Source organism: Gopherus flavomarginatus, chromosome 9 (assembly GCF_025201925.1).
Source record: "Gopherus flavomarginatus isolate rGopFla2 chromosome 9, rGopFla2.mat.asm, whole genome shotgun sequence".
In the NCBI taxonomy this organism is placed as follows: Eukaryota; Metazoa; Chordata; order Testudines; family Testudinidae; genus Gopherus; species Gopherus flavomarginatus.
The window spans coordinates 33,191,631-33,206,386 of record NC_066625.1 but is presented as its reverse complement, the minus strand read 5'-3'; the positions used below and the strand labels follow the sequence as shown (position 1 = coordinate 33,206,386).

Sequence of the window (14,756 nt, the reverse complement as noted above, 5' to 3'; positions counted from 1 at the left end):
ATTCCCCAATGCTGCGCTTGCGGGAGGGAGCGGGGTTCAGAAGGGAACTGAGCAGGGGAAGCCCTGCCCCTGCTCCCCCAGCCTCTTCCCAGTCCTGTGCTAATAATCTGTACCCTCTGTGTGGCTGTTCCACCAAGTAGCACCATGGGGAGGCTGAGAACTTTTTTCAAATCCTATTACCTGGTCTCCTAAGAGACTCCTCTTTGTGCTCCTGCTGTCTTCTGATGAGCCCTTGGACCCCGTTCTTTCAGACAGAGCCCAGTCAGTTCGTGACTTCAGGCTGTTTGTCATTCAGTTCCAGTACACTGAGCAGCCAATGTGAAAAGGGGAGAGGAAGGATGTCCTTGCGCAACACGCAGGAGCCCTGAAATAGATCAGGAGCACACACGATGTGCGCAGGCAGCTTCCAGCCGCTTGCTAACGTGGTCAGCGGGCTGGCTCACTCATCTGGCAGGAGCAGATGCTGTCTTCTTGTTTACGTCTCGGTCATCCCACAGTGCAGCGTGTGGCCTAGCGTGCGTCAGCAAAGAGAACTCACACGAAAGGACAAGCATGTCTGTGCACATCACTGAGGTCACTGATGGTTAGGCCCCAACGATTGTGACTGCTCCAGCTTCAGCGCGGGGTGCTGGTGTGGGGGGAGCAAGGTCTACTGGGCTGGAAAGACACCCCCCACCCCAGCTCCAGCAGAGGGAGCTGCTGTGACTGGAAGCAAGTTCCTCTTTGTAGCAACTGCTGCATTTGACTGTCAGCTGCAAGTTCCAGGGCTTTGTTTAATGAAAGCCGTATAATAGAGCCCAGACTGCACCAGTGTTACACCAGGGGTAACGGAGGCATCTTCCCTCTCCCACCCTAGGTATCTCACTTTTAACAAGGCCACAAACTCCCTGCAGCAACCTGTGGCCCCAGGGCTGCTTAGAAGCCCTTGAGGCTCTACATTGCGGCCCTGGAGGGTGACTGTCACAACTGTTGGATTCTGAATGGACTGTGCTCCCTGAGCTGCATCCAGGCCTTCGAAATTCATGTGTCTGAATCAGCAGGAGGAGATGGTAGGTGCCATCACCTCCTACCACCGCTACCCCAGCGTCCCCAGTGCAGCTCTGGTTTGAGCTGTGGGCAGCTGGTGCCCCTTCCCTCCTGCTGCTCAGCAGCTCCCCTGCTGGTTGTCTGTTTGGTTGCAGGGGAAAAAGGCTGGACAGGAGCCTTGGGATCATCTAGAGGTGGTCCTGTATGACACAGGCCAGGGACCTGCTCCAAAATGCTTCCCAGAACAAATGTTTTTCTAAACATGCGGTCTTAGTTTTAAAAGTTGCCAGTGATGGAGAGTCCACTACGGCCCTTGGTAAATTGTTGCTGTGGTTAAAAAATGTATAGTGTGTTAGACCTTTCTGAGCTAGACTGAAGAGCCCATTATCAAATATTCATTCCCCGTGTAGATACCCATAGGCTGATCGTCACCCCTTAACCTTCTCTTTAAGTTAAATAAACTGAGCTCCTTGAGTATGGATTGCAGCCCCTTTACCTTTTGAGCCATATTTCACCTTTGAGCTGCAAGGACCTCACTGAATTGCAGTGTCCCTTTCATTCCCTGCGAAGAACCTGTATTCATGTGGCACTGCCTCTCCTCTCATAACAGCCTTCCGATGATGAGAACAGTGACAACAGCAACGAGTGCGTGGTGTGCCTGTCTGACCTGCGAGACACCCTCATCCTGCCCTGCAGGCACCTGTGCTTGTGCAATTCCTGTGCGGACACCCTGCGCTACCAGGCCAACAACTGCCCTATCTGCAGGCTGCGTGAGTATACTCAAGAGAGGGCGCTGGTCTTGCTAACATCCAGTGGGTAGCTTCAGTCTCCCCGTTCGGGTACAAAAGCCCTAACCTAGCTGGGCAAGGGTGGCTTTACCTACCAGCAGCACAAGTGACTGGTTGGTGCCCTGGGATCGTGGGTGGAGCAGTAACTTGTAGTCTGATTCTCTCCCCTCCTGCTTGGCCAGCGGGACCAGAAGGGGAGGCAACGTCCAGATGGACCTAGTGTCCCAGCAGCATGTACCTTCATCTTCCTTTCAGTCCACTCACTCTGTGTGTCAAGCTGGTAGCCCCATTTGGGAGAGGAAAGGGCCGTGTCTTTTATATAAGCACCACTGTTTTTCCTGAAGCAAACTGTCACTCTGGAGGGTTGATGCTAATTCACTGGCATTCTGTTAAATCAATGGCGCTCTTGGGAGTGAGGAGTCCGTTCGGTTTCTACCACCAGCCTGCTTTTTGTCCGGCATGTGGAGGTGTTAAATCCTTTCTATATCGGCTAATTCAGGGCCTATTCATTCAAAAAATGAATGCCTGATGCAGAACAGAGTAACTGCAGCCCTGTCTCCAGCTAAGTGCCCTGTTAATATTTCAGCAGTTCCCGGGGATAGGACGGCAAATTGGATTAGGTCACAAGCATGTCCCCGTGCTGTGAGCTAATCAGGCAGGTTGAGGGATTGCAAGTTGGGCCTCGGCTCTCATGAGCTCTTCCAGGCATGAGCATTCTTCTGAGCCTCAGGAGGGCCTAGCGTGGATGCAAGCTCGTTGAATTGTAACCAGTGTGTCTCTGGGGCTGGGTGGCTAACCTTAAACTAAACAGCTCAGTGTTATGGTTTGAAAGGGCCTGAAGCAGTTGGCTTTCCCTGCTTGTTTGTTGGCCACCCCAAAGCCATATGATCAGCTGTAATCAAACCATGGTATCAGATGTATTGAATCTATTCCATACTCACCTACCTCTTCAATTACTGCCCCATCTCCCCTGTACCCTTCACCTCCAAATTCCTCAAACATGTATTTATAACTGTTGCCTTGAGTTCTTCTCCCCTTCTCCATCCTGGATCCCCTCCAGTCTGTCCCCCACTCACTGTCTTGGACTGTAAGATCTTTGGGGCAAGGCCTGTCTTGGTATGCATTTGTGGAGTGCCCAGCATACTGGGAAGTTGACCCTGCTTGGGGTCTCTGGGAGCTACTGCAATGTAAATATTTAAGTGTCCCCAGCTGCTTCAGAAGATAGTGTTCTCTTTGGTGCTCATATATGTACCAAATACCACTTCTGGGGGAATTCTGTGCCAAAAAAATAAAAATTATGTGCACAATATTTTAAAATTCTGCAAAATGCTGCATATTTCATTTGTCAAAATAACACAATATAATCACACCAGTTTCAATTATTTTTGGTCATTTATTTCAAAATACCCGTCAGCAAGTATATCTGTAACAATACAGACAACAAAAGATTCAGGAAATGTTTTTTGACCAATAGATTCCTTAGTGAGTATATTAATACAGAACTCTTGAGTAATAATTCATTTAAGCTGAAACACAGGACCATATTTCCCACACCCCCCAGAATCAGTGCAAGGCTGGAGTGAGTCAGGGGTAATGGGGGAGCTGAGGGAGAGGGAAATAATTACTAGGAAAAGAGCAGAGAAATGGGGAAGGGAGCAGTAGCTTTATAGGTCCTTAATTGAAAGGATGGAGATATTTAAATCTTCAACAGAGACTTTTAAATGGCCCCACTAGACATCATTTGTCCTTGTCATTCCTTGGGTTTCACTTCCTTGATACTTGTGATATCACCTTAGTTCTCTAGTCCTCCATAAGAACTGCCATACTGGGTCAGACCAACGGTCCATCTAGCCCAGTATCCTGTCCTCTGACAATGGCCAATGCCAGGTGCCTCAGAGAGAATGAACAGAGCAGGGAATCAACAAGTGATCCATAGAGCACTCCCAAGAAAAAGAACCCTCCCCGCTCAAAAGTAACCTCTTTTTAAATAGAAAACACTTACGCTTTTGCTGTTTACATAACAAAAATAATGTGACGAAGCAACAAAGGCACAGTTGGGTCCCAAATAACCATGTTAAATAAATACATGCACGCACACACGGCCTGGCTTCATATATACTGCTGCTCTGGCTGGTTTCTGGTGGCTTCTAAGACCTAGAATGTAGTGTGCACCATAGAGCACTCTCGAACTCCTCTGTTCTAGACAACACAGAATCCCTTTCAGGCATTCTTTATGCATAAAAAAGCAAACAAAGAAACCCCCCATTTGTTTCCAGATCACTGTTATAAAGGATAGCTGGGTCTTCAGAAGATCCTGTGGAAAAAACAGCATCTGATCATGTAACTAAAGGCTATATCATAATGCATGTGCATTGAGGGGCGTGCAAATTAAGGTTGTACAGACAGGAAATACCAGATTTAAGGCTAACTTATGAGTGCTTCACTTTACAATCTTAACATTCTTTTTAACATAGTCTTTTATATCATTTTCTTTTTTTCAAAAAGCTTACTGAAAAAACTGATGCCCTCATGTGGAACCATATTGACCCTCACATGGGTCACCCGTGGGTTTGGGATCTTTAGATCCACAGCACAGATCTCTGCCACTTGAGCTGAGTAACTGGTAGTAATAGAAGGCTATTATCTTCCTTGAGACCTGGCCATTGGAGGGAGATGAGCTGTGAAACCTGCTGGCAGAGTGTTTCTATTTGCTGACAGTAGAGGAATGTAGAACTCAGGAGTAGACAGAAGTGGTGGGAAAGGATAAGAACTGGATTGAGGGGAAGACGCACGCTGGGGGGAGACGGGCTGAAGTGTGTGGATTTTTTTGAATAACTACTAGATAAAACAAGTGATTGTGCACATGTATGTCCCACTGCAGGCATACGGGTGCCCAGTGCCTTCAAGTCAAAGGCTTTTGCCAGCAGTACCACTAGGTGGCACATACACTCCTACTCTCCCTGTGCATTGAGCCAAGGCCACGAAAGGGGCATGTGCACCACCTCCCTCTCTGCTCCTTGGCATGGACAGGCACAAAAGCTGCTTAACCTAACTAGGGAAAGGTCTTGTGAGGGACAGATATCCAGTTTGTACTTCTTCCCCCACTAAAAGAAAAAAGCAGAAGGATTTCCGCCACAAGGAATGCCCCTCCAGCTGCCTGCATCTTGGAATGCAAGTCAGGAGAAAAACACTGCTCTTCCTCTCACTGTCAGCCTCCTCCAAGCACCCGAAGCATTCTGATGCTGACAAGCAGTTGAAATCTCAGTCATCATCAAGCAAGCCTTCCAGTAAGGCCTTCAGTACCGGTTTGAGCATTGTAAACATAAGCACTCACCAGCTCTGTCAGACTCCAGTTCCTCCAGGGCCATTGAGTCCTGTGCCTTTGTCTTTACTGGGCCCCTCTTCACCTGTACAGACAATCCAGACCACCTTGGCAATGCTGGATCCATCAATGATCGAGTCAGTGCCTCTGGCTCCTTAAGCCTTCCTGTCTGCAAGAGATCTTGGGTGTCTCCTTTTACCAGCCTCTCCATAACTGCAGCACCCAGCTCTGGTATTTACCACCATAGGGTCTTTGGCATTCTCAGCTCTATCAGCACCACTGGCACTGTCCATACTGTCGACACATCTGGCAGCATCCACACAGACACATCTAGTGCAGTAGACATTGCTGGTATTTTCAACATACCCGGGACCACCAATCAATAAGCACAACCGAAGCCTTTGTCATCACTGATACAGTTGACTTCAGCGCTGCCAACACCCATTACCTCGTTGGCATTCAGACCTCCTTATCCCATGCTATATACAAACTGCAGGGCCCATCTCTCTCAAGACCCCCATGAGCCCCAACAGGAATGCTCCCTCTGTTTCCTGAGGAGTCATACATTCCCTCTTCAGACTTGGAACTCTGTCACCATCCTGAGCTTTCAGATCACCTCATAGACATCATGATAGGGAACAGGTTCTAAGGACTATGACTCATCTTTTTTCAAGGAAGCCCCAAGATGGTGCTCTCTGCTGTGGGAGGCTCCAACTGTGGAGTTCCCCCCTTGGCCATACTGGTCATGGCCCATTCCAAGGGTGCTGAGACCTCCTTCAGAATCTCAGACCAGCTGGGGTCCCCTTCTCCAGTCCAAGAAGCCTTTCACAGGCTCCTCTGACTGTCCCCTATTAAGGAGGATGAGATACTCAAGTAACCTCTGGAGGTCCCTCCGTGCACTTTTTCATAGTTTCCAGACAAGGCTGTCACCCGCAGAGTCACCTCCAGAGGACTTCAAGGTTGTCCAGGACCTAATATGAAGAGTGGCTGCTTCTTCACCTGCACTCGTGAAGTTCGTTCAAGAAAATCTCATCAGTCTCCTCGATGCTGTACAAACGCCTGCTAGGGGAAGTGTGGTCCTTCCCATTGAAGAAGCCCTGCTTGAGGCCAGAGAAAACCCTTGGGCAGACCCCAGCTTCTATTCCACCTTCAGCCAAAAGACTTGAAAGGCACCACCAGGCTCCTCAAACGGATTCTGATTGTTATCAGTTATCACACTCTCTGACGTCTCCAACTCACTGGTGGTTATGGCTGCCAATGAGCATTCCCACTTGTCTCATCTCAAAGCCAAACTTAGACAAGTTACTCAAGAGACTGGCTATATATGGCAGGAAAGCTCACTCTACAGTTAACTCTGCAGATGAGGGTGGCTAGCCGTCAAGTTCTCCTGTCCAAATATAATTGTATTAATTTTACAGTTTTAGCCAGACTACCAGAGACGCCTAGGGAACAGTTTATGGCTCTGAAGGACACTTCATGGCAAAACATTCCTTCATGCAACTATTGATGCAACTGATACGGCCTTGTGATCCATAGCCACTGTCCTTGTAATGAAATGTTCCCCGTGGCTCCAGGTGTCTGGAATTCCAAAGGAGCTGCATTCTGGGATTTGCCATTTGAACGGGCTGAATTATTCTCTCAAAAGACTGAAAAACTCCTGGATGACTCAGATCAATGGGGGTGTACTCTCCAATATAAAAGAGGAAACAGTTTAGACCTCTGTCCTACCACAGATCACATTTCCAGCAGAGATTCCAGGACTCTTAAGAGACGATCCAGGCCTTCTCAATGGCACCAGGCAGCTTTGTCTCCATCAGGCCCTTCTCACTAGACATCGATGGCCTCTTAACAGTCACTTTGACAGCATACCCGTCTCTCCATGTATCCCACCATTTGGAAGATGCCTGTTGCACTTTTACAGTGCTTGGAACGGAAATAACATCAGACAAGTGGGTGCTCAGCACTGTGAAGAGGAATGTGTTATCCAGTTCACCTTCCTCCCCCCAGCCCACCTTTCCCGTCCCTTCTCAGGGACCATTTCACAAGACTGTATTACTCTAAGAGGTACAGTCTCTTCTGCAGTTGGAAGTGATAGAAAAGGTTCATTGTCATCACAGAGGGATTCTATTCCTAATTCCTCAAAACTTCCAGGAAGTTGAACTGTTTTATTAAGAAAATCAAATTCCAGATGGTCACCCTCGCTTCCATTACCCTTCCCTGGAGAGTGGAGATTGGTATGCTGCCCTCGATGTGCAGGGCACGTACTTCTGGTAATACATTCAGGCCACAAGAAGCACCTTCACGTTATAGCTTGAGAAACACGCAGCCAATACCCGGAGCTCCACTTTGGCTTGGCACATGTATTGGCCTGCCTGCACTGCCTAGGTGTCCAGCATTCCCCTTACCTAGACAATTGGGTAGTGGGAAGTGCCTCACGCATCCAAGTCCCCAGCAGTAGCAAAATCCTTATCAGAGGCTCTTGTCTGGGCCTGAAACTGAATTTAGACAAAGTTACAGCCAATGCAGCTCCAACTCCCTGTAACCTCTGGCTTCAGCTAGCAGCTGAGTGCAACAGGGAAACTCACTAATCCCTGGGTTGTCTTTAAGCACAAGCAACCTGCAAGCTGCATAAGTTGCAAGCCTGGTATATTCATAGGCTCCCTTTAACCTAAGTCTGAGCAAAGTGACAAAATTAGAGCTCTCCAGAGAGTGATTTGGGGCAAGAAATGAGATGGAGGCAGGGTGAATTGATGTAAATTGCCACATTGACAGCCATGATTGAAATAATCAATTTAAACCAACTTTTCCACCTGTACTTCAGTTATTTCTACAGAAAGGTGCCTTGTCATTGGTTGATATAACCATTAAAACATGTTGATTTACAACTAAATAGAACCTTTATTCTAGATTTAGGACATCTTTTTGCTACCTAGGACAGTACACTATAACTGCATACATTTATTTAAGCAATTATATAGCTTAATATTTCAAATTCTTATTAATTGTATATTTTTAGTATGTTAGAAAATGGTGAATGATATATTGTTTATTTACTAGCTAATTAACTTTTTTCTCAGAATTTGTGTTAAGCTGCAATAGGATGGTAACGAATTTAATTAAACACAAAATAGCACATAAAATTGATTTTTTTATTAAATAAAATAAGCCTTTAATACAGTGCATTACCTAATGTACCATATTTATAAAGCTTGACCTCAAAAGTTAGATGTGTTCCCTGGATTATTTACACAGGGATCAGCAACATTTGACACACAGCCCACCAAGGTGTGCCCCCTGGTGGGCTGGGCTGCTTTGTTTACTTGCTGCGTCTGCAGGTTCAGCCAACTGCTGTTCCCACTGGACACGGTTCACTGCTCCAGGCCAATGGGGGCTGTGGGAAGCCGCAGCCAGCACATCCCTTGTCCCGCGCTGCTTTCCACAGCCCCCATTGGCCTGGAGCGGCAAACCGTGGCCAGGGGGAGCCGTGATCCACCAAATCTGTGGACGCGGCAAGTAAACAAACCATCCTGACCCACCAGGGGGCTTACCCTGGTGGGCCGTGTGCCAAAGGTTGCCGATCCCTGCTTTACACCAATAAAGGAGACTTTATCTCAGAGTTTTTGATAGAGGCTCATGGATTCAATATATTTATTTTTATTTAAATGTTTTAAAAAGTATAGTAAGATTAGGCCTTAAAGTATTTTGTATTACATTCAGATTTCATTTTAAACAGGTTTCTTTTTAAAAAGAAAAACTTGTAATTTAAATGGCAACCCTTGATTTATAGTGAAGAAAAAAATCAATTTTTTTGCCCTCAAAAGAACCCATTTATTTGTCTGCACCCTGGGTAGAGACTGCTGTAGGGTAGTAACATGGAGGCAAACGTGAGCCTATGAATGAAACGTTCTGTGCAATGAAACAAGGGGGCCCAAATTTAACCACCTTGATCCCTTTGTATGGGATATGCCGGGACCCATTTCAGACCATCTTGGAGTCTTGTTCATTGGGGGATTTCAGCGCATCTGATGTGCCTCCTAGCCCCAGCATGTGAACAAATCATCATTTAACTACCCCTGTTACCAGAAAATTAATGCCTCATTAACACAGTGGCCAGCTCCTCATCCCCACCCTGGCCTGGAGCCACAAATCTGAGGCAATAACAGGGGGAGCTGTGTCTCCTGCCCCCTCCTCTACCCCCGGTGCAGTTCTTGCAGAGCAGTCACAGAGAGCTGCTGACAGTCTCCTTGGCATTCTGCGTGCAAATCTGTCAGGGCCTGGCCTGCTTTTCTTTCTCCTTCCCACTTTTCTGGGAGTAGCCCCAGGCCTGGCCCCATCCCCACACCTCTCAGCACTAGTGCAGCACCCCATGCACCACAGAGTCTTCCTGAGCCATGGCTGGGTCCCCCGCCAGTCTAAGGGCCTTGCAGTGCTGCCCCAAGGTGCTCGGGCCTGGTGACTGCATCTTTTCTGGGCCTGTGTTGGGGATTGCCACAGTGTACTCGGGTACCAACTTCTGGCCTCTTGCCATGCGTCAGCCCCTCACCTCCCTGAGAATTGCTTGCTGGGGGCAGACTGACACAGCTGGTGCTGGCAGCAGATGTAGGGCCATGCTCAGGTGAAGCAGCACCTCCCAGGTTACTTATGAGAGTGGGCACTTCCAGAATGGCATGGGGTTGTATTTCCATATAAATAGAGCTGCCATTTCATTTGCTACAGATGCTGCTTGAGGCCAAGGGCTCTGTCTGCTGGCAGACTGCTCCTCCCTCTGGTTTCTTGCACTAGCAGATGAGCTCAGGGGACTGGACACCAGCACTTGGCTTCCATGTGTTCAGCTGCAAGACTTTAGCCTGAAATTAGTGCCAGTCAGCTGGAGGCAGCTCCCCCCAGGAGCCCCTGCTCTCCAAGGTGCAGGGTCTCACCAAGGTGAATTCTGCCCGCTAATGCAGTGTCTGAGCTGTGTCCCTAGTGGAGTGGCTGTGACACAAGGTGGCACTGTCCGACACGCTGCTTTGGCCGTCTAGTCACCTGTACAATGTTCCCTCCTAGCCTTCCGTGCCCTGCTGCAGATCCGAGCCGTGAGGAAGAAGCCTGGAGCTCTGTCACCTGTCTCGTTCAGCACCGTTTTGGCCCAGACCATGGACCATGATGAGCATTCTGTAAGTAACTCACAACCCTGCGTGGCTTCTGGCCCTATGTCCCCCCTCCCAGGGAACGGAGATCGGGCAGGCTCTCTGTTCTCCATGCCCAGGCTCCATTTCAGTTGGCTTGGTCTCTCTGTGGATGTCCTTTCCTGGGGCTATTGGCCAAGGCCCTTTGAGCTGTGTTTGGGGTGAGCCTTTCCTACTAGGATCAGCTTCATGCTTGAGCATTCGAACCTCCTGCTCTTCTTGAACCCCTTGATAGCTAGGGGGCAGCCCTCCCCATGGCTTGTGGCTTTTCAGAATGGCTGCTACCTCCCACACCAGGTTTATGAAGCTGTTTCAGGCCGGGTGTCCACTCCTTTGTTAGCCAGCATGACTTTGAGTGGGAACTGCCACCGTGTGCCATCGCATGAAGAGGTTTCCCTGGGCCATGCGGGATACAGTGCCCATACTGGAGCAGGTGGCCAGGCACTGGGGTTGGAAGAATAATTGGTTATAGTTTGAGCTTGTGTGTAAATCTGCATCCGCAGGTTGTTTTGATGAAATGCCGTTGTCCTCCTGATTGCCCTCTAAGGTCTGCTCGTAGGCTGGCTAGTAACCCCATATGTGCAGCTCTCCCAGGGGAGCACATATCCCAACCAGTGGAAGTGCACAGCTAATTGTAGAGATACGTGAGATCTCCCAGAACTGGTGCGATCAGCAGCACTGGAGGGCTATCAAATACAGCATTGCTAGCTGTTCTGAACGAAGGAGGTGTAACCTAAGATGGCTCCAGTGCGTTGTTCAGAGACTTGGTCCCCTTGCCCTTGTTCTGACGTATCGCTATACGTACTTGTTGCTGTGCCACAAGATACTGGGGCCTGCAGGTGTAAACGCAGTTCCCATCGTCCTGGCCCATTCCTTTGCCGACTCTAGAATGGAAGCCTCCATCCTGAACAATGTTCACAGGGGCTGACACCGCTCGCTGTCAGTGATGTGGTTGCAGAGCAAACCACAAATAGACCTTCTTGACTGAGCGGCTGGGACCCTTTCACCCCATGAGCCTGGATCACTCATCTTTAAGCTCCCCTGGCTCATGAAATCCTGTCTCGGGGGAAGCGGTCACTACAGACAAGAAGTGGGTGCCAGAATGCAGAGTTTGGGCATGGTATCTCCCTGACCTGACTGAACTGAGCAAGTTTCAGTTTAAAAAAAGTCTCTTGGCTGATTTCCAAATGGCAGTGAGGATCCAATGCTTTGCCACGCAAAGGGCTGGGGAGCAAGACCCTCTCTGCTCAGCGTAGCAGAGAGCAGGTTTGTTTGGCCAATCGCTACTCTTCGGAAAGGCAGTCAGTGCGTTGAGAGAGGTGCTGATAAGTAGCCACGGTGGGATTTTGTGGGCAATTGTTTTACAAACTGTGACGGGAGCAGAAACGGCATTCGTGGCATTTTGTAAAAGCTCAGTTACAACCAGTTTTCACCCAGCAGCCTTGAAGTAGTGCTGAGACCCAGCAAATGAACCTGCCCCAGCCAGTGTGACTGCTGAAGCAGGGTGCAGAGTAAGGTGGAGGCAGCCTCACGAAGAGCTAATCAGTTAGTTATAAAGCTCTGTCCATGGGAATGGTCTCAGCTGGGAGTGACATGGGAAAGGAAAATTCTTGTTTCAAATATGATTATGATTTTAACTGTCCCTTTAAATCCTCCAAAATGAGCACTGTCTCCCTACCCAACAGGAAATAAATGTGCAAGGGAAACAGTGAGTGGTTGCATTAATCACCAGGAGTCTCGCTGACATGTGAGACCATTCCACGTGCAAGGGCTTGCTAACACACTGGGCATTACGAAGGAGCGAAGCCCAAAGTGCCCTGACCCCAACCCCTGCTCCCTTTCCGTCTGACAGCACTTGCCCCCTTCAGATGTTCGCTCGCCCCCACCTGCTGTGCTGGAGGGAAGCAGCATTATCCTAGTTTTACAGATGGATAAGCTGAGGCACGGAGAGTTGTGGGAGACTTGCCTGAAGTCCAAAGGGAGTCAGTATCAGAACACAGGGATTCCTGGCTCCCACCCTGTACTGGAACGCTGAGATCACAACCCCTTCTTTCTTGTTTTCCTGCTCCAGACTCCTAGGACTGGGCAAAAGAGCCTCTGTCAAGTTCCTGTTCCACCCATGGGATTGCTTGTGGGAGCTTATCTGGATTTGTCTAGCCCCTGATCTCTTTGAAGGGCATGCTTGGGCTTTCTTTGTAAAACTCGTTCAGAGAGGTTGGGGTTGACAATAGCAGAGTCAAACCAAGTCTCAGATGCAAGCAGAACGGACTGGGAAAGGGACCCCTGCACGCCTTGTGTAAAGCAAAACAGCTTTGGTTGTGAAGTTGCTTAAAAAACCCTCGAAAACTCTTCTAGTTGACAGTTGAGGGAGTGTTTGCACCTTGGGACTTGTTCATGCTTGGGGTGCAGCGCAGCGAATCAGCCACCACCACCGGGCAGGGACTGCGCCTTGGTAAGCAGGAAGGGGAAGCACAGCTGAAGTATAAATGCAAGTGATGGACCTAAGAGAGGGAGGAGCGGTCCCCTAGACCTATCCCATGAGGCCTGCAGCTACCCTCATCTTCAGCACCAGGGACACCTCTGCTTCCTCTTGCTCGAAGCAGCCTGGGGGCTTGGCTCATGGTGGAGCGTGGCACACTGGGACCTGTGTTCTCTGCAGGTCACATCTCTTCATTAAAGATGAGGGCTGTCATCTGATGCTGTTATACAAGCTTGACAGAGCCCGTAGCCTTCTGAGGGTCATGCAGGGCACGCTGCAATGGTGCTGTAGGCAGAGCAATAGGCTTCAGGGACAGATGGGTGGTTAGTGCCCAGCGAGAGGGAACCATTGCTTAAAGATGTGTACAAGTTTCAGTGACTGATTCGCAGGGCTCTGAGTGGCCCCTGCTGTGGAACTGAGCTACCTGAGCTTTCGCTTAAAAAGAAAACACAAAATCAAAAGATTGGTTCTTGCCCCTCATGACTGCGACGAAAACATCCCCAATATAAACCAGTCTGTTACTGTCTCCTCACATCTGCTGCCTCCTAAAACAGGAGCTCTGAGCTGGTGTCTGTAAACAGTGCCCCCTCCAGCTTGGTGGGGCAATAATCCTGGAATCTAGGGACAGTTTTAGTGTCAATGCAATTAAGTATTTCATTGCTCGCTTAGCCCACTGTCCCTCACTGCCTCTCCAAGTGCCTAAAACCACAATGTGCTATACCTCGCTGCCATGTCCTCCGGCACGCATGCACCAACCTCTGCCAGTTGCTCGTGCTTTGTCAGTGCAGACATTGGCACTGAAAGGCATCACAAAGAGAACTGGTTATAACAACTCAGTCAGTGGCAGAGATGCTGAGCTGAACATATTCTTTATATTCCTTCTCAGCGCAATAAAAACTTCCCTTCGTGAATTTACCAGCCCACCCCCAAAACACGGGCACCGCGGTGCAGAATGGAGGTGCAGTTTGCTGCTGCTGCTGGTGATTAATAATTGGGTTCAGTTGACATTGGTTTAACTGCTTTTAACAGGACACAATCAACATGTACTGCATATCCCCTCAGCTCCCGCTTTCCCAGTCATGTGAAAGTCCCAGACAGACAACAAAGGAAACTCGGTATGTGGAGGAAGCAGCAGGAAGGGCTGTTGGATGTGCCATAGAAATAAACTGACAATAGCAAGCACATACGATACTGCTCTCTCTCATCTTTCCCTTAGAGAATTTTGACTGTTGTTTGAAACAAATGTGTGCGCAAAACTTTAAGCTGATGGTGCCCCTTTAAATTAACCATTAAAGGAGCAAAGGATTTACTGTGCGAAGAATAAAGCAGGGATCTCAGTTTCACACTGGGTCCAGTTTGGTGGGATTGCCTAACGTTACCCCTTGTTTTCCTCACCTGCAGAGCTCCGACAACATCCCTCCAGGATATGAGCCCATTTCGCTGCTGGAAGCATTGAATGGCCTCCGCTCCATCTCCCCATCCATCCCTTCTGCTCCTCTGTACGAGGAAATCAGCTACACTGGCATGGTGGATGGGCTGCCCCCTGCCGGCCGCCCACTAGCTGGGATTGACAGAGCCACGGAGAGCAGCCCTCAAAAGAGCAAACGGAGCAAATCTCCAGACAGGTCAGCCCCAACAAAGGAACAAAGGAGTCTGCGCCTCACATGGGCCCTTCGGGTCCTCCTCAGCACAGTACAGCCCTGTCATCTCCTCCTTGGCTTGCCTGGCCCATGGCTCGGCATTGCCGCCTAGCGATCCCGGCACTGCTAACCCTGCAGCAGTGGGTGGACGACAGCTGCTCAGAGCTGGGAGCTTGGGGTGGTGCCTGCATGTTAGACTTAGAAATGCCTGTCTTGCGATTGCTGGAGGATTCCATGGAGGGCTCACCGTTCACCAAAGAAAGTTGACTTTTTACCAAGCAGATCTGTTCTGCCAGCTGTTTCCAGGGTGTTTTGGCTTCAATAGCTGGTGAG

General features: G+C 49.1%; 1 protein-coding gene across 3 annotated transcripts in view; it reads left to right on the top strand.

The window, feature by feature from the left end:
* Window positions 1-14,756, top strand: part of MGRN1 (mahogunin ring finger 1) — a 120,615-nt gene that overhangs the window by 96,047 nt on the left and 9,812 nt on the right. For all 3 annotated transcript variants that reach the window (XM_050968233.1, XM_050968235.1, XM_050968234.1), the window contains exons 10-12: window positions 1,637-1,796; window positions 10,183-10,292; window positions 14,185-14,408. In XM_050968233.1, coding sequence (XP_050824190.1) covers window positions 1,637-1,796; window positions 10,183-10,292; window positions 14,185-14,408 — 494 coding nt within the window. The remainder of the gene's footprint in view (window positions 1-1,636; window positions 1,797-10,182; window positions 10,293-14,184; window positions 14,409-14,756) is intronic.